Here is a 25568-nt window from a genome sequence, read left to right as displayed (position 1 = left end):
AGCTGCAATCTTATCTGCTTTCCATTTGGTGTGTCATCTTCATCATGTGACACTGTGTTTGGCGTACAGGGTTAAAGGGGTATGAGACTACTGCTGGACGAGAAAGACCTGCTCATATTGTACTGATTTTTTAAAATTTATTCTGCAGTATGGATGTCATGATACAGTGTTTGCAATAGAGTAAAGTACTATATTCAGGGCTCAGAGCAGGGCAGGTTATTTGGGGATTTTGTTGGTAACCAGGTCGCTTGTTCTGTGTTTGGTTTAAGTAACTTAATCATCTCAGTCAGTGTTGGATTAACCTACTGGAGGTCCTAGGGAAAAAATTAGCTGTGAGCCCCTTTTGATCCACTACTGACAAAAAAAAACCAACATACTTTTTTTTTTGTACAGGGGGAGCTCTTTTATTTAGGAAAAATCATCAGGTAAAAAAAGTGTACAAATATGCACATTTTTAACAATATTTGGTAACACTGATAAATAAATGTCACATCTGATTTACAAAGCCACATTAATCCAAACCTGCTCTCCAAGTCTGATGCACTGTGCAAATTAGAAAGTGCAAAAACTGCTTACATAGCAGTAATGTCAACACTAGTACCCTATTTATCTCTCTTACCAGTTTTTTTTTTGTTTGTTTATTTGCAGTCCATGCTCTGCAGCATCACCATTTACGCAGAAACATAAAGACGACAATGCGTTTCTTCAGTGCTTTTGTTTTATCCTGCGGTGTGTCTACTTGCTGAACACACTGGTTCCAGGAGCTTTGGCAGGCTTGTCCAGGGCTGTCTCTGTCCCCGTCCTCACCCCGCTAAACACAGATGGAGCCGTTTTGCCCATACGTTCTGAATACAGAGACACAGATCAGAAAAACAGATGCTTAAATCAGATGACCAGTCATCCTCAACAAGTACTTTGGTATCTTTAAGGGAAGTATGTGATAACAAAAATGTCTGCAACAACTGTTTTTGTTTCAACTGCTTTGTCACTCTCACTAAATGAAGCTCTACCAAAAGTTCAGTCAGGAGGACTATACTTTTGCAGTTCAGGCCTGTGATTTACTACTCATTACCATCTCGTTTTCACACCTTGCATACATGCTCAGTCATTATTTTTTGCTGTCACTTATGTGAATTACTTATGTGAGGCCGGACAAAGTATACACATGCGAAACTGATTATTTAGATTCTTACAACACACAAATATAAACTTAGGTTCTGTGTGTGGGTGGGTAAAGTCGAAAGGGCATAGAAGCAAATCTAATAGTTTGTGGATGTTGTTCAGGTGCAGCAGGGCTGTGTGTGCCTGATGCTGACTTCGAAAAGCAAGAGCCAATTTTTAAGGCAGCTGCAGATTACTCAGCATTTGAGCAATGAGGAAGAATTTAATCAAGAAATGATTAAAATATTATAACCCCGGCCAGAATGAACTTGAGATCTGCTTCTGAGTGGTGTTTGGATTATGTAGGGAAAATGCTGAAAAAATGCCTGCTGTGTTTCAAGCTAGATTTGTCTAAACCCTCAACATGAACTGCAGCATGAACACACCAACATCACACCCAACCTGGTATAGTAGGGGAGACAGGGTATGGTAAGAGATGGTGTAACAACACCACTTTCACCAAAATTAGGATTATGTAATTTGGATTATATTAAAGAGTTATCTTTTAAAGCCCAGGCACACCAAACTGACATCAGAGAAGACATCAGACATCAGTGGTGACAAAGTCTAACTGTTGGGTTGCCTCACCTCTCTTATGTCTAGGCCAAACATTGCACTTGAACACACCGCAAAGACTACAATCAGAAACCAACTAGCATGTATGCTCTGCGCCTGCATGGTAGAAATAGCCTGTATTTGTCATCCAAAAAGGTAAACTGGAAGACCAAAAGGATAGATTCAAGACATCAGGTAGCCAGTCTGTAAATTTACACAACCTGACATTTACTGTATGCTAGCCAACAATACCACAAACAATCATGAAACAGTCTGCTAAAGAGCTCAGTGGCTAAAAAGAAAAAAACCTTTCCTGATATAACATTTTTGTTTCAGTTTCAAGCACTCTTGACTTTCATTGCTGTTCTCACTTCTATTTCTCTCCTTGTGCACTGAGCTGAACTGCCAATCAGTGATTTCATTCACTGACTGAAACCATCCTGCTGCTACAGCTTTGAAAAGAGTTACAACTAACTCCAATGACAACTAAAATAATTGTTTCCTCCCTAGTCATCTTTTAGCATGCCAAGACAGATAGTGAGAGAAACTGCAAGGATTGTCTTGCACAAATAGGCCCTTTAAAGTCTGCATTGGATGGAAGCAGGGAAAGACCATAAGATCTGTCCTCAGAGAATACAGCACTCCACCTGCCCTGAGACACTGAGCAGATACTGCAAGACATTACAAATCCTCATGGAACAAAGATCAACACAACTGTCCAGTGTGGGCCATAAGTCAAAAGGTCAAATGCAAGCAAGATGATATATTGTGGTTACTTTACTGATGCAGCAGACTTGTATTTTGGACCCATTCCACACGAGGTACTAAGCATCTAACAGGTAAAGGTTAGTGAATTATACCGTAATAGGAACTTCTTATTGTTGAATGTGTCCATTTTTTTGTCATTTTTATTATGGTGATTTTTTTCAATTCTTGACTCACTGTTAAAACTTACCCCAGTATAAAGGTTATGGCAATGAAACTCCTTGTGTGTACATGATATTAAATAATGAGTCCTATGATGTAGTTGGAGAAGTTGAAAACATGCTATTTGTAGTAACAAATTATGTGTCAAAATTCGAGAGGCTCTGACATTTCAGCAACTTATAGGTGTTGAGATAAAAGGTGTTACAACTGCTAATGTTAAACAATGTGCTGATATCTAAGGTGCCTACAAACCCAAATGTGAAATATTTAAACAAATTACACAATATACACAGTATCAGTTGTGTATTGTACATGATTGCAAAATGGTATCACCACATAGTACCCATCCGTGTGTCACATATTTAGTTAACCTATCAGTCTTTTCACCCTGAAATGATCAATATGGTAAACAGAGAGGTACCCAGATCATTACCTTACACTATGTAAAAGTGGTAACCCCACAATGTAAAAATACTACAACAAAAGTAAAACTCACACCATCACAATCTTGTAACAGTAAAAGTGTATACAAATGTATTTAAAGCATCAAAATAAAGTCAGTCTGATTTTCTTCTGTAAGTGTGTTGTGATATTTAACTTATGTTTTACATTTTGTATGTAGTGAAAGTGGAACAAATTTAATATAACATGAGTTACACAATATGTGGTCTTAATTGGTCCCAAGTTTAAAATAATAATTTGGAGTGCAAGTAGACCAACAATATGAGAAATGCTCTAAAAATGCAACGTTACAATGAGAGTGGGCTATTCAAGAGAAGTGCAAACAAATTAGCCCAAAACTGTACTGAATCAGTGTTGAAGCTACTTGAGTACCCTTAAAGTATGACTCTCTTTTAGGAAACTGAGCCCAACGTCAAAACTGCTCAAATGTATAATGTATCAATGTATTTATTTAAAAAAATGATAACCATAGTAGGTCGACCAACATTATCAGAACATATCCACAATCACCAAATGTCATCTACTTTATACAAAGACTCTTTATGCTGCTCAACTGTCCCTGGTGGTCTAGTGGTTAGGATTCGGCGCTCTCACCGCCGCGGCCCGGGTTCGATTCCCGGTCAGGGAACACTTTTGACAATGTGCCGACGACGTAAGTAAAAGTAAACACGATTAAGACCAAATGTTGATTAAAACCAAACAAACAAGAAATACGTGTTGTGAGTGATAGAGAAATGCTTAATTACATGCCTACTTTTAAGAACAAATAAATGTTGAAAAATGGGATTAAAAAAATGAGATTGAAATCTATTTTCACATTTATTCAAGACTACCTTTAAATGTAAATTATTACTGTATTTCCAATGATGCCAAAGATTTAGTCATTTACTTTGTTAGGTTCAATTATTTAGAATGTAATTAATCAATTTAAATATTTATTATCTGAATTGTGTTTATTTCAGCATTAATCTGGATAATCAATTTTTTAAATTAATTAATAAATTAGTAACTTTTTGTTCCCAGTAGAAAATGTCAGAAAACATAGTATTTTGAAACACAAATCCACAATTTCAGATTACTTAATGTTAGTTAGAGCCTTTTCTAATTTAGTTATTGGCCAGATAGTTATGTTAGACTGTCAATAAGTATGACACTTGAGGCCCACAGGCTAAGCAGGAATAAAGCAAAGAGAGACTTTGTAAGGAAAGAGAGCTAAAATGTCTATACAAATGTAATCAATAACATCTGACATGGCATTGCGTCTCTTGTCTTGTGCTTCAGAGACAGAGGAAAAAACATTAACAAAAGGCTTTACTCACCACACTCCACCATGACCTCATAGGTCTTACTCTTGACCTCGCCCTTCAGTCCCAGTTTACTGCGGGCTCCTTTCAGGTCCTCCTCCTTCATCGGGGGGCGCTTCTTCTTCTTCACCTCACCTGGCTGGAGTGAATTACAGTAGATTAAAGGAAGAGCGTTAAGAAAAGCAGCAAAAGATGTGTTTAATTTCTATAAATAATCAAAACCCCATATTTGACCTAACTTACCTGTGACATGGTGACTGAAGTTGTTGTATTGATCTCACAGACACCTCTTTCCAGTGTGACAGATTCGCTGGTTGTTTTCTTGCGTGTGTCTTTGTCTCCCAGTAAGCCTGAGTTTATATATAGTCCTGGTCTGGACCCAGTGAGTCAGTCAGACCCCCTCTGTCCCACTCTGACCGTTGTCACTGAGTATTATTAGGTGTGACGTGAGGGATGGTACAGCTGGAATGGGTCTCCCGTCTTTTACGATAAGCTTACAGGCCAACAGCTGATAATTCAGGACACAACACAAGTGGAAGTCTGCCACCGCCTCCCCTGCTGACCCGGCCTTCCTTTTTTAACCACCACTCCCATGTTTTTATTCCCCAGTGGATGCAAGTCAGTTTTAATATTCATTTTATTTTTACTGAGTATATCAGAGAATTAGAATTATTGTTTGTTGTTGTGGGACTTTGCACTAAAGGGGGTATCAAGAGCGTCCACCATCCAGCAACAACTCCCTGCACCTCCAGCAGCTGGGACTTGGCCTGCCCATTGCTACAATCTGATACAAGCCTGAGGGAATGTCTTTTAGAGTCTTGTAAAGAGCATTTCCAGACAGTTAACACATGACTCAACAAAATGAGGGCTGAACCAAGAAGAGAGCTAAGAAAACTGTCTTGTTTGAGTTACAAGAGGGCCATCTATGCTTAAACTAGGCAATAAGCAGTTCTCAGGTTAGATATGGCCCCTGAGAGAGAGAGAGAGAGAGAGAGAGAGATAGATAGATAGATAGATAGATAGATAGATAGATAGATAGATAGATAGATAGATAGATAGATAGATAGATAGATAGATAGATAGATAGATAGATAGATAGATAGATAGATAGATAGATAGATAGATAGATAGATAGATAGATAGATAGATAGATAGATAGATAGATAGATAGATAGATAGATAGATAGATAGATAGATACAGTCTCTGGTTTAAACATTTGAATCCTGAAATGTATTTCTTTTAAAAACAGTTAAAAGGGCAATGTGCAACTAAGAGATGTCACATAAATAAATAAATAAATAAAAAGTAAAAAATGGCAGAAAAAAAGAGGCACTGAGAGAGAGGAAAATATAATCCTAATAATTATTTAAATATCTATTTAAAGTTTTTTCAGTCCATTTTGTTTAATTATTCATTTATTTTTAAACCCCTTTTCTTTCCTTTTTTCTGTGCTAATTTTCAGATAACTTTCTTTTAACCTTTTATTAATTCTGTGCTAAATTTGAAAAAAAAAAAATCCTTAAACAACCACCTACAAACAAAATAAAAACAATACAACTTTTGAACATAATGGTCTAACTCTATCTATCTTTCAGGAGTCTTTCTATAATGTTGTCAGACACGTATAATAACAACCTGAGCCTGTCAGTGGTAAAAGAAAATAGAACACTTTTAGTGTACATTTATTGACACATGACCCTTTAACGTTACACTGAAGTCTGTTTCACCGCTGCCAGCTGCAGCGCTCTTGCTCAATACTGTACCAGTTTCAAAAATTGCTGTCTCCATTAAATAAAAAAACATGGAAAATGGCATCCAAAAATACCCAAGCTACCCTGTAACAAGCACAAATAGGACCAAGTATTTAATAAAAAAAATGTGTGTTTATACAGCCTGGCAGGTCTACATTTAAATAAAATAGTATCTTTTGGTTTTGGTGCTTCATGTTTGAGTAAATGACAACATGCCACTAAAGACCAAGTTGATATTACTGTGTAAATGTATAAATGTATGTTTTATGTATAATAATGTATTGTGCGAAAATCTCAGTTCATTAAAGCATTTTGAAATTCATATACTCAGTTATCATAATTTAGCAGATGATGAATGAGAACATTTCACAGTCAATTGTGTGAATGCTGCTCTGTTCTGATAAATATATATTACATCATTTTTTAAATTAAGGCTACTTTAAATGTATGTGACAGACTTCTGTTTGTGCCTAGTTTTATTTTTTTACTTGCTGGATTCCTGTGATGTTTTTTTTTACAGTATATTTTAAAGCAAAATGAGTAAGCAGACTACAGAGGCAATACTGGGCAGTCAGAAAACACTACATCATGATCTGAAATTGGGACGTCAAGTGTGTGATGATGGATAAATTCACTCACTATTTTTAAACGACAACCTGAGCAACCCAGGGAGGAATCTGAAGGCCTCAACACGCATTTAAGTAGCATCACAGTTCCAGGATAGTCTTATAAACTAAGAGTACATCCTGTCACAAAGATGCATAAGCCTAGAGGAATAAAATAGGACACACAGTCTCACTTCTCGTGTGTTATTCCCTCTGAGTGTGATCACAGTTGTTGGCCGTCCACTGTATATCTCACAGTAAAATACATGTTTGTACAGGTGCTTATTAGGCTCTTACAAGAGCAAGGCTTGAGGTAATTAGTATCTCTTTGCGCATGTATGTTTACCAACTTTGTCTCAACCTCTAACAACCTGAACTATGGTGCTACAACCTGTACTTGGAGCTACACCAGTGTTTTTTTAAAAACATGATGCTAAGTGTTACTGATGAAGGAAAAACAACAAACAAAACAAATTATATGCTTGTGTCGGGCGTAGGGTGAAATCAAAGGGTGCACAGAGTCAGAGTAATAAATGGAAAACTGGTGTGTTTGTGTGAATGACAAGCCAGGATGTAATGTATTTTTGAGCTTCTGAGGGATGATGGTCAGGGAAGGATTTTCCGAGATCTCATGAAATGCTTAAAGAGATTATTGCTTATAGGCGGTTTAAGTGTTTCCAGCGATCGTGATTGCTTGAGTGGCTGTAGTTACCCTGTGATCATCTACTTCTCAGTGCCTTCATTGGTTAGTTTAGCTAAATTTGGACAAGAGAAGTTAGATTAGTTGGGTATAGAGTAGGATTTAAAATTTCAAGCACTTTCCTTAACTAATTAATTAATTATTATTTGGGAAAAAAAGAAAAACTCTGCTTATTTCAAATACCAATACCAAATTTGTTTTATCCTCAAACATTTTGCATATATTTTCACAGCATTTCATAGCCTATCAGTTAATAGATTTAATTTCACATGGTCGTTTAAGTTCTCAGTGACCAATTAATTGATCATTAATTAATTGTTATCATCCGTAGTTTAAAGCAGTCATATCCAAAGTCCGGCCCGAGGTGGCCCTTTGATTTTAAACAGCCCTCGGCTTGTCTTTCAGAGTATATTACATGATTGACGAATTATTTGTTTATCAAGAAAGATTTCCTTTTTTTCCCCAATTAAACTCACAATGGCAGGACTGATAAACAATTTGTTGAACATGCACCAAGTAGGACCTGTGTAGGCTGAGCTAACACGTTTTCATAAACTGACGGTATATTAGCAAACTAACGGTTACCTAATACCTTTAACTGCTGGGTATGGCCACAGCAAGGAAGCATAAAGTCGACAGCAAGGGCTGCCGCTTTCAGGAGCGGTGGAAAGTTGAATACTTTTTCACTTAAAAATTAAACAATTGCAGTTATCTCATTTATATGTGATTTTTTTCATTTAAAGTTAGAAGTAAAGTTAAGTAAAGTTTGGACAACCCTGCTTTAGGGTAAGCCAATCAGAGGCAGAGAAGGTGAAGAAGAGCATGTCATACTGTAGTTATAGTGATCCATGATTAGATAAAGGGATTCATTTACTTAGATACAACGTGACTCTGGTACAGGTCCTCTTACCATTCTACTTCACAGAAGCCTAGAAATGCTTTCATACCCTCGCTTTTAGCAAGGCGTGCCTACCCTACCCTCGAAACACAAACTCACTCCTGGTTCCCTTGTCACAAAGGTTCTTAATAAGGTCAGTGGTAACACAAGCTTGTGAAACTTTCCCGTTTTTAAGACATAAAATACGTCACTAAATATCCCAGTCATGAATTTTGAAGCTTTTACGTGTTTTAGATATTTGCTAACAAGTGGCTAATGAGACTGCAGAATCATCATCAGCTGGAACAAGGCTACACAGCCTCATTGTGGTAGTCATGTTGAAGTCATGTTTATTTGTGATTATCTTGCTGAACAAAACATGTTAGAATCATAAACTTTTGTTTGCCACGGACCTTATTTTCTTCAATTATCCAAAATCTAATGGAAAATTCCCATAGGTTTTTCTGTCAAGAGACGATGCCAACATCCAGGTTTGCCAACAAATAAAAGTAATCCCTGCAACACTCTAGTAGAAATTAATCAGCTTTCAACATAGTGTATCATATCCTTTATTGGAAAAGCATTTAGAATGATATTTTACCTCCGTCACTTGTCTTTATCATAATCATCTAGTAGTTTCACTTTGCAAAATACTAAAAGCCCTCTTTGTCCCAGCTGAGCTGAGAATTACAGCAACTGCTGCAAGATGCTGTACTTTCCTCCTTTAAAATGCACAGTCATTAATTCCCTTCCCAACATGCCAAAAACATCAAAATGAAATCATCACCAGCACCATACTCGTCACAGTCACAGTGTCACTCTCCATGTGGGACCAGCAGCCACACAAACTATGAATACATACATTCACCACACGTCAGTACATGCAGGTATACTGCATATATACACTGACATGCGCTCGCACGCACACGCGCACACGCACACACACACACACACACACACACACACACACACACACACACTTTCTCCCAACTGTCTGGTCCACAGTCACTCAACAGTTTAGAGGTCTATGCATGTCACATTCTTAACATCAGAACCTGCTGAATGCTGCTTCATGCCTGAACATCTGGAGCTCTGGATAAAACAGTCAAAAAACCGTAATCGAAAACAAACAAAAACACCTGCTGGTAATTTCACTCAGGCACATTATTGTAACAAAAATAAAATCACACAAACACAAAAGGAAAGGTGAAAGCTGTGAAAAATGGGAAATTGTGCAAGAAATGGTTCCCATATCTACTCTCCTTGTTGGAGTTAAGGAATAAAGAACACTTTTGGAACAAGCATAGTCACCTTTTTGGCCCGAAAATAACACTCAAATCTACATCAAATAAAACCGACAACTTAAAATGAGACAAAAGACATTCAAAGACAAGGAGACACAGTCTGAGCACATCAGTAAAACGGTCAGAGACAAACTGAGACTGCAGTCTGTTGTCTACACACAGACAACACATGCCGAGCTAATATTAGAGGGATGTTGCAGTGTGGTACTTACAGTCCTACAGGTTAGACGGTTGAAAGGACTCTGTCAAGAGATAAAAATGGAAGGTTGCTGCAAACATTAATGTGCTCCCTTTGACATGAGTAACATTACATACAAGATATGCAGTCGTTAAGTGTGTTTAACTGTGCTGAAAAATTGCATCAATACAGTGATTCAAACACTCTGACATAATGCTTCCCTAAATTAGGTGTGTCCAACTGTACACACCCTCTTTTTCTCTCTCACACACACACACACATCATAGATACAGAACGACAGCAGAACGGACATTCCCCATTCAAAACAATGTAGCAGGATGGTTAAAGCACCAGCTGTTATTATGTGAATCATTGCCATTGAAACTGTTGTGGTGTGCTAACTTTAAACAAACCAGCTTTCATAAAGTCACTGAGTTGAGGTTTTGCAGAAACAATCAAATGAGCAGCGGAGTTGAAAAAAATACCATCACTGTTATTTCTCTGTTTCTTTTGTTCCCATTAATTGCAAGTTTTTGAAAACATAGCGTAGCGTTATTGTAGCTGCCGTTGAAGAGCAAGTGAGAGCCGCTGCTCCTTAGACGGCATAGAGGAAGACAGGCTTAAGGGATAAACAGTGTGCAGATCAGCACATTTCACTTTTCACCCAGTGAATATAAGGTTTATTTTAACGAAACCAGAGCTGGTGATTATTGGAACAAACTGTTCGCAATGATAGCAGCTGTTTATCACGATTTTAACTAAATTCAAAGCATTTTAGTAGTGTGTTTGAACTTATATGTAATTGTGGGGCATGGCTACCTGCATGCAGAAAATAAAGCTGATGTTAGTCTTAGTTTGGTGGCAAAAGTTCAATGTCCGTTCTGCCCATTCTATTTCTATGACACAAACACGCATCACAGGCAATGGTGGTACATCTGTACGAGAAAACAAAGGACAAAGATTACATGGAATCTGCATTGGGAATACAATCACTGTAAAGGACATATTAGACTATCAAACGTAACAAAGTCATTGAACAGTTTTGTTTGCATGATGTTTGGTTTTGTTGTGGCCGTTTAGATTTATCAAACCGACTTAATCCTGGACCACCCCCCACATACACACACACACACACACACACTCACCCACACACACACACACACACACACACACACACACACACACACACACACACACACACACACACACACACACACACACACACACACAGAAGTCCAAACAGTATTAAACCAGTGTTAACATTATACGTACATAAAGAATTCAACAATGATATTATGTTTGTTCATGGTGAGATTCTCATCCCCAGTCTCTTTAAACACAACGCTCACCCCAGGAGTGCCATGTCAAAATGCAACAGTGATCTAAAGTACCAGGTGAACTGCAAAAATATCTCCCAGTTCGTTAAATTAAATCCCAGGTTAGACACCGTTTATGCAGAAGTTCTTCCAGGATTCAAAAGTAAAGGGAATTCACTTACAGTATGTTCTTCTGCTACAAAGGGCGTCCTTAGTTTGAAGAGATTGTGTCAACTCCTACGTCTTACACAGAAATCTGTGGAGGTACGGGGAATGTATATATGTGGGCCTCCGAGGTGAAAAGCCACCAGAGAAAATTTCACTGTAGCAGTTTAGCGAAGCACACAGGTCAAACAGGGATCCCCATGCGAAGCTTCTTCTTCTTCACTGTCTTCAGGCCAGTGAGCCGACGAACATCGTCTTCATCCGACTCATCCATTTCATCGTCTGCTGAGAAAAGGATCTAAATTTAAAAAAAAAAAAAAAAAAAGAAACAGGAAAGACAGACAAATAAGTGCTGGCTAAGTGAGAGACAGCTCATGGAAACATTTTAAACAGGGTTTCCCATACATTCATTTATTTGTGGTGGCCTGCCACAATTAAATCATCGTACAAACAATGTATTAATTCGTGGAGCTGGACCATCATAGGAGTGCTATTGGAATATATGCTGTATTCAATTAACATTTGGTCAGATCCTGAATTAGTGAGACTAATCTTGGGTGCCCACCTTGGAACTGTGCTCACTGTATGGATCTTCTGTGCTCCTGTATGAAGCATCCATGTTTTCACTGATATGGATGGAAACTGTGAGAGAAATCTCACTGTGGTTCTCTTATTTTCTAGTCAACATCAGCAAATCCTGGATTTCACTGTACTAAAAACCAAAAAAAAAGATGTACGAGCCAGCCAGGAGTCGAACCTAGAATCTTCTGATCCGTAGTCAGACGCGTTATCCATTGCGCCACTGGCCCGCTGTGCATGCATGCAGATGGTGAAAAGAAAGCGTGCTTCAGCACAGCTCAGCCCATCCCCCATCACTCAGCACTCTGCTGAAAGCATGCTCTCTGAGGCCAGCTGCAGCGCACACACACAGGAAGTGAAGCAAACCATGAAGCTGGCTTTTGTCTGCTTTGCTTTGACCATTCAAATGTTAAAATGCATTGAAAAGCAGCTTTACATTTCTTTTCATCATATAAAAACTAAGTAACTTGTGGCCCACTGACAAGAACTATTATTTGTAACAGAAAGAACATCGTGTTCCTCAAATGATTTTGCAAAGACCTGATTTCACAACATAAGTCTGTTAGCTGTTAGATTTTTTGTTGAAAATAAAGATGCATTTAGACTTTACCAATCTGATACTGAATTTAATTCGTTTTTTCATGACTAAATGCATAAGGAAGTAGGTGAAAATGGCTTAAAGTCCACCTTGTTCTTGTGTCCCCTTTGGAACGGGGAGTCACATTACTCGTGTTTCTGCAACATCAGACACAAATCAAATTCAATGAGGTTTGACCTAAAAGCTGAATGTGCCCAAAATATAAGATGCCAAATCGACTTTATAAGGACAGACTGTAAAAACATGATCAAAGGTCATAATCTGGCCATGACTGTGGCAATTATTTGACAACTCCAAACACTTCCAAGTAAAATGATTTTGGATAAATCTGGCCATGGACAGTGTTTACCTGCCTGCTGCACAAACTTCAGATCAACATATTGATGCAAGTCATTTATATGGGTCGATGGATAGACACAAAGATGTCAAAAGTTAGTCACAAGCCAGCCAGGAGTTAAAGCTATGATCTTCGGATTTACAGTTAGATGCATTATCCATTGCAACACTGGCCCACCGTGGAGTGCCACCCTCAGAAAACAGATAAGCAGGCAAAAATCCTAATGTGCATACCTGATTACTTCTTTTGACTTCTGTGTGACCTTAATGTCTCATTTCTGCTCCATTATCGGACCACAGGAAGAACAATATCACGTGTTTAACAGCACGATTAACGGCACATACAAGGGAAGTGAGCCATGTTTGGTTTATAAATCAACATCACTTCTAACAAATGAGGAGAAAATTCATCACCAGCTATGCTGACTTTAACCAGCAGGCAATGACCAGTTCTTATTTCATCTGTATTGTTTAAAAACTTTTTTTTGTTATCTTTTTGATATTAAATTTCATTTTACTATCGACCTGTAAATATTTTACAAAATACTGCTAATACAAAAAGGCTCACCCTGCCAGTTCCCTGGTGGTATAGTGGCTAGGATTTGGTGCTCCACCGCCACAGCCCGAGTTTGATTCACTGTCAGGAAAGCTCACATTATGCCCTCACGGGTTTTAATGATGCATTACACATAAACTATATTACAGTGAGAAATCAGCTCCCTGTGCTACCTTTCTGGTCTCACAAAGAAACTAAAAAAGAGCTCCACTGCAATAACAACTGCACAGGATCTACAGTGGCACAGCGTGCTATGAGCAGCAGGGATCAGAGCCCATGGCAACGATCAAGACAAATGAGCGACTGAAACCTGTTTATATGATAAAAGGTGTAACTTAATCTGCGTGATAATGTCCTTTCACCTTTGTCTGTTATTGCTGATTCACCTCAAATGCAAAGTATTTCTGGTATTTCAGGTGCTGGACTCATCAGTGAAAACTGCTGTCAAGCTCTTAATGGCAGCTGTTAAAACACAATATCAGATATCACATAACACCCTTTTTCCACCAAATTAGCTCTGGTTCTTGAAAAGGCTCTTTTCAGGATTTTTGGAGCTAACTATTGAACCAGCTTGCTTTTCCACCAGTTTCGAGTGGAACTATTGTAATCAAGGACGTATCATCAATGGAGGGCGATGCACAATCCACAATGGAACAAAACAGAAGTAGGAAGATGGGGGATCGCACTGACTACCAGCATGCTTTTGATTTGTTATTTCAAATAATTTTTATTTAAAAAACCCCAAAACAAGCGTGGGCCAACTATTGATGAGACCATGCTCTTTTATCCCTGGACTTCTACATCCACACTTTTCAACATGCCCACTGATGTTCACTCTTCTCACTTCAAGTCAACAAAAACTCAGCTGAAAACCAACTTTTCAGATTCCAGACCAGTTTGTTTGGCTGAAATGCTTCAAACTGTTAAAAAAATTAGGTGCGCAAACTGAACCCTTGCTATGTTGGTAGAACCCTACCAACATAGGCTCTTGAACATAGAACATAGAACCCTTGCTATGTTGGATTATTCTCTAATCCATCTTTTGTGTACATACTATTCTATTACTTAATTATTATTATGTGTACATACCCTATTTCCTCCATGTACATACTTATTTATTGTTATTGTTATTGTTATTTTCTTTGTTACATTTCACTTTTCTTTTTTCATGCTGCTGTAACATTTGGAATTTCCCCCAATGGGGGATCAATAAAGGAATATTCTATTCTATTCTATTCTATTCTAAAAGGGGCCACCACTAGAGGGAGTATGTGGTTCTTCAACAACAACTCAGTACACCCTCCCTGACAGCTGTCCCTGGTGGTCTAGTGGTTAGGATTCGGCGCTCTCACCGCCGCGGCCCGGGTTCGATTCCCGGTCAGGGAACACTATATTATGTCAGGAAACAGCAACACTGTAGTTGTAGGCAATATAAGGACTGCATTACTTCATCCGAAAAGGATACCACTTTACAGTGAAACACCAAAGGTAAATATTCTTGAAAATGTGCTTCTACCAGACTATATGACTTAATACATGGTGGGTGAATGAATGGTTGGTTCTGTCTGGAGCAGTGCTCTCCGTTGGGCTCATCTGCTTTACAAGCTTATAAAGTAACTATGAACCATGATCTAGGCAAACATAACAGCTCTAGGACAAATTCCTCTTCACACTGAGGTCTGTAAAAAAATTAGTACCAAGTTTGCTCATAACAGGGTGCCAATCGAGATATTTTCAAATGAATTTTATTATAATATATTCATGAATTATATATTTGATTCAGCTGATTGCACGACTCCAACAACAAATGCCACTCACAGATTCCTGGTGGTCTAGTGGTTTTGTTTTGGCACTCTCATCGCTGCGGCCTGAGTTCGATTCCTAGTCAGGAACCATAGCTTTATTATTATTATTATTCAAGGTTTCACTGCTAGGTGTACTACAGTCTATAGAGAGACTAAAAAGTCAGCAGCCTCCTTTGTCCTAGTTTTGTGGTCTCATGAAGAAAGCCGTAACAGCTCTAAGATGAGTTCCTCTTCTGACTGAAGGTGTGCAGACTAAGTACCAAATAAAATTGACAAATAGGTTTGTCCATAACAGGATGCCATACTGAGCCAACAGTTACTTATGGGTTTAACAACAGTATTTTTTTGGGACTGTTAAACTGTTGTGTTAGCTTGGTCATCCAGGCAAATGTTGAACTGACCAGTCGCCAGCAGAACGGCTCCGGAGAATGTCCTTCATCACTGAGTCGGCATCAACAGAAAGTGCTGAGTAAGACGCATTTTCATACCATGTCTGACCACGCCTCTGTCTCCTTCAGTGGTCAACTCTGAACTTGCTGCTGCTCAACTGTAAATGTAATAAAACTGTTTCTCTAGCTTCCTGGACAGGAAGCTGGACAGGAAGCTGCTGCTGGCGTTCTACCGCTCGTCCATCGAGAGCCTGCTGACTTACTGCATCACCACCTGGCACGGGAGCTGCACTGAGGCAGACAGGGAGAGGCTACGGAGGACAGTCAGAACAGCCCAGAAGATCATTGGCTGCCCTCTCCCCTCCCTGGAGGACATATACACCACCCGGTGCCTCAGCAGAGCACATAACATGATCAAGGACAGCTCACACCCTGGCGCTCAGCTGTTTGACCTGTTGCCCTCAGGCAGGCGCTACAGGTGCATCAAGGCAAGGACAAACAGACTGAGAAACAGTTTCTTTCCGAGAGCCGTCACCACCGTGAACTCTCACAAATAACCACCTCGGACATCACAACAGACAATAGACAATGTACATCACATCCCTACCTCAATCCACCCGGTGCACACCCTAATTATCTACCTATGTGCAATATATTTCCTGTGCAATATATTTCTATCTGTGCAATATACTTCACATACTGTGCAATATGTCGTGCAATACACCGAGTCGCCCTACTTATATTTATTATTTAACTTATACCTCCACACCCATGTACATAGCTGTATATAAGTCTATTTTTATTTTTATTTCTATTTTTTTTTATTCTTATTCCTATTGCTATTTTTTTTTTTTTTTACCTATTTTGTACTTAATTCTGTAAAAAGCTTTTGTACTTTTGCACTGAAGGAATGGAGAAGCTCTCCAATCTCGTTATACACTGTATAATGACAATAAAGAGCATTCTGATTCTGATTCTGTTATTTTCTTATCCTAGGTGTGCCCTGCAGATGTGTTCCTACAGTGAGACTTACTTCCGACTCGGAGTCATCATGGGACAGAGCTCGTCTGTAGCGCACCTTGCTGTTCCCCCGTGAGTCCTCCTCTCTCTCCTCCAGCTTTGCTTTTGTCCTGTGCTTCTTCATTAGAAAATTATCTACCACCCAGAACATGAGGGCCTAAAGGACACAGAGAAAATACTGCGGTGAATAACATTTCCCCATGGATTTATACACCAAAATTCAGAGATTTTTATTTTACATTCATACACACACAAGAGAATGGTCATGGTGTAAACAAACGGGAATGATGAAGACTGACACTACAGTGGTGGTGTGTAGCAGGAGCTGTAAAATCAGGGTGCAAAGATAAACAGTTACAGCAGACTTACGTTAATGAAGAACGGAACGATGAGCATGACGATGGCCAGTTCCAGGTCAGGATTCTCTATAGGGTTGAGGAGAGCCAGCTGCGACACGCAGACATATACAACACACACACAAGCACAGACATAAGCATATACACAGCAACACAGACAGCACACCTAACCTTAGACTACAAGGTTAAAAGCTCAGTAAGGGCAAGGATAAATAGGGTTGTCCACTGGAGCAAACACCACAACTTAAAATCTGCCAGACACCAAACATCATGATAAAGAGTACAAATGTAAACCAGGGGTGTGTCTAGGAAGTGGCCCGGGCCAGCCCTGAAATCTGATTGGCCACCCCAGGGTGCCACTCCATTATGACTGGCTATCTGTCCAGTCAGTTTGAACTGTTAGGTGCAATTCGGTCTTAAACCTAAGACGCAGTCACGTGCCAGAGTAGTGTCTAGCCTGTCCAGTTTTATATATAAATAAATTGATACATCAGTTAAAAAGTTTGCTCACACATGCTTATTTATTAAAACTTTTTGACACTTTAATTTTGTTGGCACTTCGAACTATTTACATTTGGAGGAACAATTTCTTTAATAAAGTATGACAAATGTATTTTAAATTTGTGTGGTGTTGTGTTGTGATTGGTAGGTCTATTTACCTTTTGAACTAAACTACAGGAATGTGAGACACTGCAGTGTTAGTTATAATGGAAGTATGGGTAATGGAGACAAAAATAGTAAATTAAAGCTATGCCAATGAGTGTGCCCACCGCAACATAACAGCAATACTTCATGCCACTCCTGCATAAACCTCAGTGATGAAATACTGGACAAACTCAACAGCAATGTCTCTTTCCAGAAATCATGACCTGATTATTCAAGAAAATCAGCAGACCTTGTTGTGAGCAGTTTCATGCAGAAACTATTTTTTTTCTCTAACAAACAAATGCTTCAAAAACAGTCCTCTGTGCAGAAGATGACAGATATTCCAGAGATTTTGAGCACAACAGTTGTCCCTCACGATCTAGGAGTTAATGCTCTCAACACCATGGCCTGGGTTTGATTCCTCATGAAGGAATGTGTCTTTTTTTTTGTGTGGCCTTTATTTATTTATTCTAGGGATCTACTACCATGGTAGCTACACTGAAGACAAACTGGATAACCACATGTTTTATGTCCTACAGGATCCCAATATTGATGATGTGACTGATAGTTTTGATTACATCAAGTAATCTGAGCTTCTCTGTTCTTTGTTGTTGTAGCCGACGGGTCGTATGTGCATGTTAATGTGAGTTCGCGTATGTGTCTGCTACTGGTCAGCTAATCACTGTAACTCCACTTCAACTAATCCACCTGATGGGGTCAAAATCAGGTAAATAATGGCTGTGGAGAATACCGCAACATTTAAATACTGAAAATCCTAAATAACTAAATGAAAAACGGAATTATGACATTACTGAGCACTAAATGTCCCCATCTATCTATTCAAATCAGTTCAACTCTTTTGTTTTCTGACCTTCTTCCACTGCGGGATGAGGAGGACCAGCATGATGAGGACTTTCTCAAACATCATGATGAGGATGTAGAGGATACACTGGCCCAACCACGCTGAGCACTGCACTGGTTCTCCTGCGCACACGCACACGCACACGCACACACACACACAGGAAAAGAGAGTCAGATGACCGTCAAAAAATCTGCTTAGGTTTGTGCACAGTTTATGTAGCAGAGATCACTATCAGATTTCACCACTTAAGTGATACAGAAACAGTTTCAGTGACAAAAGAAGGCAATGTTAAGAGTTGACGCCGCAGCACTGCAGTACTGAAGGCAGCTGCTGCCCTCCATTGGGCATTATAGGCATTTTAGGAATGTGCTGGAGCTCCCACTTTACCACTCACACACTCGGGGTGCATTTTATCACACTAACCGGTCTCCTCGTTTCCCTCACTTGCTCCAAGGGAGATACAAGCAGAGGAGGCAAGGAAAAGACGCAAGGACAGAGGAGTTGAAGCTGCCTGATGAAAAAACCTTGGTTCCACAGTATTTGTCTCAAGCGACGTCAGTTACTTATGACATATTGCACAACTGCATCACATGTCAAACCACTTGTACAAATGTCTACTGAACCACATAAGTAGAATATTTTCTGAACTTCATATCTTTTATAGATAAGTAGGAAAATATATTATGGGTATACAAACATCTTACATAGACAAGAAGCCTTAATTCATATTAATACATTAAAACAAACTACTGCTTGGTGTCATTCCACAACACTTTATGGTTAAATGATCCTTTATATTCTAAAGAGTAAACTTATTAGACATAAGGTGATGGCGCTTTTTATTACCTCTCACCATGTTACTGTATTATTGTATTATCTCTAGATCCCTATTCATGACACTCTAAGTAAGCGCTGCGAGAAAACTGTATGAATAAAGAACCATGTTATGGTCATGCCATTTGTGAAGAAAACTTTGCTTTTCTCGCATGCCTCCAAGGAAAACAGCAAACATATTGATGTATTGACTGGCTGATGAACATGCTTACAAAGAGCAAAACTACATGAAAACATACTTTTACATACACTCACACAACTTGAGCAGTATATTACATGTCTCATTTATCCATCTGTATGATCAGTACATCCCAAACGTGCATTTCCACTACAACAACCTTAGTATTAGAGTCCAGCTTTGAAGAGATAAAAGATAAGATTAAATTACAGTTCAGTTTCAAACATAAAGCTTTTAGCAAAAAGTACTGAGCTTGCAGCTGAATAAATGAGACTTATGTTAGTGGATGTTTTAATATAGTTTTGCTGTTGTTTAACACGGACTCCCGTGACTTCCCTTTAACAAGAATTATACTTTTTTTCTTCATTCCACTGGATTGTGGATTATTTCAGAAAATTAACTCTGGGGCAAACAAACATGATCCTTACACGTTTTGTTCGGCAATATAATCTTCACAAATGAACACCACCTTCAGTTTTTTTGAGGTGGAAACGCAGTCACCTGAAGTAAAAAGCTGTTGCTAGGCTAAAACAAACAATTTTTTATTATTTTTTAGGGTATTTTCCCTTCATTTATACAACAGTTGAAGACAGACAGGAAAGATGGGGGAATGACATGCAGCAAAGGTCCACAGGCCGGACTCAAACCCGGGCCGCTGCAGAGGCCTCAGGCATACGGGGCACACACTCTGCCAGGTGAGCTAGAGGTCACCCCAACCAACCTTTTAAAGACACATAAAACCTTCAATATTTGCGAGGGGGTATTTACTAACGTTTTTTATGTTGTAGAACAAAATTTGAAAGTCTCTTCAGTTTGTGTTTACCTCAGAGAAAAACCCATTTTAAAAAAAATCATTGCCTTTGAGACGAGGGAACCAGAGGTGCTAAAATGCTAATTAATTTCTGGCTTTTAGGACTTATTCCTGTGGTTTTCTATAAGCTCCACCAGAGACCTCCTCTCTCCTTCGGGTGCATGTCCGGGTCACGGGAGGCGAGAATGCATTGGTTAACATGATGAAAAAGACCCGTTGTCCTCACCGTATTCTCCAAAACGCAGAGAGTCCCACTGCCTCCACTCCACAACAGCGCTGACAGCTCTCACCCCAGCATAGATCAGCAACATGCCCAGAGAAGCATCCAACAGGAAGTTAATGAGGTATCTGGGATAGACAGAGAAGTCAATGTAATTTGAATCTGCAGTTAGAACTTCCCTACTCAACACTTTATGTCTACTAATCTGATTTTAAAGGTTTATCAGAAATCTATCTGTAATCATTCGAGAATCTCTGACATGAACAGTGAAATAATTTACTCACAGTGAGCAAGGATCCTCCTCTGTGAGGTCTGACAAGTAGACATTAGCAAAGTGGATAAACAGCATGCCAATGGCCTGTTTTGAGGTGTCCAGGAACCTGCAGAGAGACAGGAGGGTTGATACACTTCCGAGGCACTCCAGCAGGACTCATTTGATGCCTTTGCAGAGAAATGAATTTAAGCTGGCTCAGCTGCCTTACCAGATCCTCCAGGGTCTCCTCTCATGTTTTGGCTCCCTGAAGCGTTTCACTGTGGAGGAAAAAGTGCACCACAAAGATAGTGGGTTTTTAATACATATTTCTCGTACAAACACAGAATCAATCAAACAGAATCTCTCTTGTTTTAATTCAACCGAGTTACAATCCTCCTCCTATAAACTGTCAAGGGTCCAATGAGCATTTGTTGGCTTTATAGAGGGTTATCCATTTAGTTCAACTAAAAATCTTGCCTAGTGCTGACATATTTATGATTTGGAAATGAGGGCTGACATCCCCTTTTGTGCAGTTAAACCAGCACACGCTCAGAAGTGAGACATCAGACAGTTTCTCATCGAGTCAACAGGAAACTGAATAGCAGCTATTTGAGTTAAAGTGCAACAGGCTGAGTGATACAAGCCACATCTATATGTGGATGACTTGCTAAATGCATAAAAGAGAACTGAGCAATATTTTGTTGGTCAAAGAGGAAGCAGAACTAGTGGCCCAGACCAGAACCTCAAGCATGACCTCATGTGACGTAGCAGCTGTGAGATCTGACACCAATATTTTCAGCTCACTGCAAAGTTAACAGGAATCAGAGGAATGCTCTTTAAAGGCAGCCAAAGAGAGAAGTGGATCAGACTCTAAATACTTAAGTGTTTATTCATCAGAATTGTACATCTTATCTGACCAGGTTCAGAAACAGCGTAGCAATAAAGTGACTAACATTGAGCTGCTTGTCCAGAATCAAACTGAAATATTTTTTTGTGTTACAAAGACAACAAACTGCAGCAACTAGGCGTATCTGTACCAGCTGTTAAAGGCCTTCAGAGGACCTAACTTCAATTAATCCCAGTGTGTAATTGAGTCTTAGGGGTTTTATCCAAGAAGGCTCATTGTTGAAAGCATGTAGGTCTACAAATAAAGCTCTTGCTTCTCTTCACAATAGTGGCTTGATTTCAATAGCTCCCCCACTACCATCTTCTTTTAACTCCTACATCACAGAACTGCACTATGGGCTAGGATCTTAGACACACTACAACATCACCGAGTAACTTTTCGGACATCAGACACAGAATTCATTTTTCTAAGCTGAGACACCTATGGTGGACTACCATAAATTCGACTGGTTAATTAAGACTTGGAGTCTTAATTAAGACTCCAAGTCTTAATTAGTTGTGTGAGAGTTTTAAGAGGATGTTTTGATATAGTTTTGCTGCTGTTAAACATGGTCCCCATGTATTTCAATTCATCAGTAATAATCGGCATTTTTGGAGTCTTTGTTCACGTTGAGGCATGGGAGATAAAATAAGTTTTTGGTTTTTCTTTAACAATTTAAAGATAACATGGGGTGAGTAATCGATATACAAATGTTAAAGTTATGGGTGACTTATTCGTTTAATTCATAAAGAACACATCAAACTATCTAACCTCTCAAAACCTGCAGTGAATACTGTAATTGTGCTGAGCCATTTACTCAGTACTTTGTGTGTTTCGATGCAGGCAGCTAACACTGTGAGCTGTGACCTCAGTTTATGCTCTGAGACCAAATACGTCTTCAGACTGAACACACCCTGCGTGCAGCTGGGTGTGATGTGGATGCAGGCGGAGGCCTCGGCCGACTCTCTCTGCTCAGAGAGCTGCTTCGAGAAAAAAAAAGACAGGCTAAAATGCTGAACATTCTTCATAGCTGCGAGGCTGCTGGGACACAGAAAAACTGAGGCTGCTCTCATTAGGTCACACTGCTGTCAGTGCTGTGCCAGACACTGACTGAATGGAACCATAACTAAACCCTCAGTGTGATTTTATTTCTACACAAACATTTCACCAAGTTCAGCTGCCCAGCCATAACGTAAAGCCACCTTGGCCAGAGTTGAAAACAAATCCGTGCAGATGATTCACCACGAGAAATTGAACTAAATTAAGCTTAGTGGCCAGTACACAGCTGTGAAAATAACAGTTTGTACAATGTTAGCATGTTTTGGAAATGCACACATACCAGTTCTTACAAAACAGTGTCTACAAAGAGAAATGCTTCTGGCTCTTACTGTGAAGCTGCTGCAGGGTATATTGAGTTACAGCAGAAGTTATTCTGCATCTACAATGGGAATTTTTTTTGTTTGAAAATCAGTATAGTTCAAGTGAATTGAGGCTGCAAGCGTCTATCACAGTTTGAGTGAACCTCCAACACACATAATCACTGTTTACTTATTATATTGCTCTGCATTTTCTACTGTTTACTCATTATATTGCTCAGAGGTTGTTGTTTTTTGTGTGTTTTTACTGTTTACTTAATTTAATTGTTGGGTGTTTTTGCGGGACAATATATCCCATCTTCCCTGGAAACGCCTCGGGATCTCTCAAAAGGAGCTGGAAGGTGTTCCTGGGAGAGAGACGTTTGGAGTACTTTGCTCAGCCAACCCTGCCAACACATGACGTGTACTTACTATATTGCTTTTGTTTGTTTGTTTTAATTGATCTTCTTGTTTGTACTATCCCCTTTGCTGCTGTAATGATGCAAATTTCCCTGACATGAGACTATTAAAGTATTATCTTATCTTTTCACCTGCTATTGCTCCCTTGATGCCAAGACTTTTTTTTTTTTTTTAACCAACTTTGACTGCCATCTGCAAAGCAAAACCCCTGTGGTGAAAACCAGAGCAGTTTCCTGTTGGGAATTCTCATGACTGGGTTTTTAACCTGGAAGAGTAGGATTGGGCAGTTTTGCAGGTGATCCTCTTCCTCTTTTTTTTAACAGTTTAAAGGTGATCCTCTTGCTATTAAACTCACTGTATGTAGTGCACAGCGCACACTGCTAGAACTCAGTCTCCACTCTCTACTGCTGTTACAGGCGGCAGAGCTGAACAATCCCATGACACCTAGAGTTAGAGGGATAAATTACAGGATTGTAAAGAGCCGGTGGCCAGCAACAGCAGAGAGAGACCGTGGGGAAATAACGGCAGGTATTTAAATCAACCAGTCCAGAGCTGGTGGTTGATGGAACAGTGAACTTACCGACTAGATTAATAGCAAGCTAACCAAGATGGTTTGGGTGAGTTCCATGTCGCTTCTGTCTTGTTTGAATGAAATGTGTTTTATGATGAGTTAACAAGGCAAATAGGCCTGAGAAGGTTGTATTTCTCAATTTAATAGGGACAATAGATGTAAGAATATGACGTTTTTATATATTTTGATGGTTTCTATTGTGTCTTTATCATGTTGAAAAGCTTAAGGTGAGCAGCAAACTTTTATATTACATACCGCCCAAGCCTATGAGACAGGCAGAACAGATATTATTGTGATGTAGGTCAAACATTTGCTAGAAGTAGGCAGCTTTTCTTACAACCACAGACAATAACTGTCACCAGGTGTAGTCTTACGTTGAACTGCAGCCCCTGCAGTGTCTGTCTATCTTACTATTGTTTGCCTTCTCTTGTTATCGGCTCGGAAATGAGCCTCCTAGTTGAGATCAATATCGCATCTGATCAACCGAGTGAGGCCATTGGATAATTGCCTGGTCACATCAGCAGCTGGTGTCAGATATCTGACACACAGCAGAGCAGTGGTCATACTCACACATCAGCGTGCTGAAAGCCATCACTGCCAGAAGTCCTTGCAGGAAAATCCCAAACGAGTCCATCAAGGCGCCATTCTCGCACCCCCGGTTCTCAGAGCCTGGCGTCGGGCTGGCAGACACCGACGTGTTGGGGAAGGACACAGCGGACAGCTCTGCTGCTCCTGGACCTGCCAGCTGGGACACCATGTTGACGCCACTAACAGCAGCCATGGGACAGAGGAGCTCAACGAGACAAGTTGAAAAAGCCTCTCACACACAGACTCTGTGTGTTTCTCAGTCCCGCGGTTGTTGGTCAGCTAATCGATGTGTTAAGCCGGACAGTCTTCGGTGAAAGATGGTGGCATCCTCTCCCTCCCAAGCGCCCACTCATTCTCCTGCTTCACACATCCACGCAGCACTCATAGCTGTTTGGTCATGAAACAAGTAAAGTCGTCGCCCAAAAAGGTTAGCAGTAGTTGCAATGACGTACTAAGTAGAGGTGACTGAGGCGTTTACGCACTGCAAGTGCAACGTTAAAAATCAATAGCTAGTTTATGAGGTCCGGCAAACATTTCTTGGCTCAACCAATCTTCGCTGGAAAGCTGCGAGCTAACATTAGCTAAACCTGTGTCATGCAGCTCCTCAAACATTAAAAAACCCCGGTGTTACAACTTACTTCAAATGTGTCGCCCAGTGCAGGTCAACCAAAACTGACATTTGGCAGACAAACGTCCAGAGATAAAAGAAAAAAAAAAAAAAAGGAGCTCCAGCGGCTGAGATGCTATCATTACCTACCTAGCTAACGCTAGCTCACAACTCTGTTCCGTTAAGCTAACGCTGGAACAGCAAACTTACATTTTCTCTCGTGCGTTGAAAACAGAGCGTGCATGGGTTCCTCGTGACATTAACGCCTCTATACACAGCTCGTGTGTATACATAAAAAACTGAATATGAATAATTGCAGGTCACGGCTCGCGTTCATCCAGCTGCTTCCCTGCCCCAGCAGTGCCCACTCATGTTGACAGACGTAGTGTCACG

The 25568-nt window shown here is 39.7% G+C and overlaps 2 protein-coding genes and 3 non-coding genes across 5 annotated transcripts; 2 read left to right on the top strand and 3 right to left on the bottom strand.

Moving 5' to 3' along the window:
• Window positions 1-579: 579 nt before the first annotated feature.
• Window positions 580-4805, bottom strand: mustn1b (musculoskeletal, embryonic nuclear protein 1b). The gene is made up of 3 exons (XM_088086663.1): window positions 4653-4805; window positions 4425-4548; window positions 580-845 (listed from the first exon to the last, which is right to left on the bottom strand). Exons 1-3 carry the CDS (start codon window positions 4659-4661, stop codon window positions 736-738), a joined length of 243 nt encoding a protein of 80 aa, XP_087942789.1. The 5' UTR covers window positions 4662-4805; the 3' UTR covers window positions 580-735.
• On the top strand, window positions 3662-3733 carry trnae-cuc (transfer RNA glutamic acid (anticodon CUC)). The gene has a single exon. It is a non-coding gene; the product is annotated as a tRNA-Glu (tRNA).
• Window positions 4806-8896: 4091 nt separating the features above from the next.
• Window positions 8897-25525, bottom strand: stimate (STIM activating enhance). The gene is made up of 8 exons (XM_088086655.1): window positions 24551-25525; window positions 20978-21026; window positions 20780-20875; window positions 20502-20623; window positions 18462-18574; window positions 16959-17036; window positions 16603-16746; window positions 8897-11604 (listed from the first exon to the last, which is right to left on the bottom strand). The coding sequence occupies exons 1-8, from the start codon at window positions 24759-24761 to the stop codon at window positions 11491-11493; spliced, it is 927 nt and encodes a 308-aa protein (XP_087942781.1). The 5' UTR covers window positions 24762-25525; the 3' UTR covers window positions 8897-11490.
• Window positions 12043-12115, bottom strand: trnar-acg (transfer RNA arginine (anticodon ACG)). Its single transcript has one exon. It is a non-coding gene; the product is annotated as a tRNA-Arg (tRNA).
• trnae-cuc (transfer RNA glutamic acid (anticodon CUC)) lies at window positions 14690-14761 on the top strand. Its single transcript has one exon. It is a non-coding gene; the product is annotated as a tRNA-Glu (tRNA).
• Window positions 25526-25568: the final 43 nt, after the last annotated feature.

The sequence above is a fragment of the Plectropomus leopardus genome, chromosome 2, assembly GCF_026936395.1.
Source record: "Plectropomus leopardus strain MGB_pleo_1.0 chromosome 2, ASM2693639v1, whole genome shotgun sequence".
In the NCBI taxonomy this organism is placed as follows: domain Eukaryota; kingdom Metazoa; phylum Chordata; class Actinopteri; order Perciformes; family Serranidae; genus Plectropomus; species Plectropomus leopardus.
The sequence above is the reverse complement of the archived record's forward strand: the minus strand, read 5'-3'. Positions and strand labels throughout refer to the sequence as shown.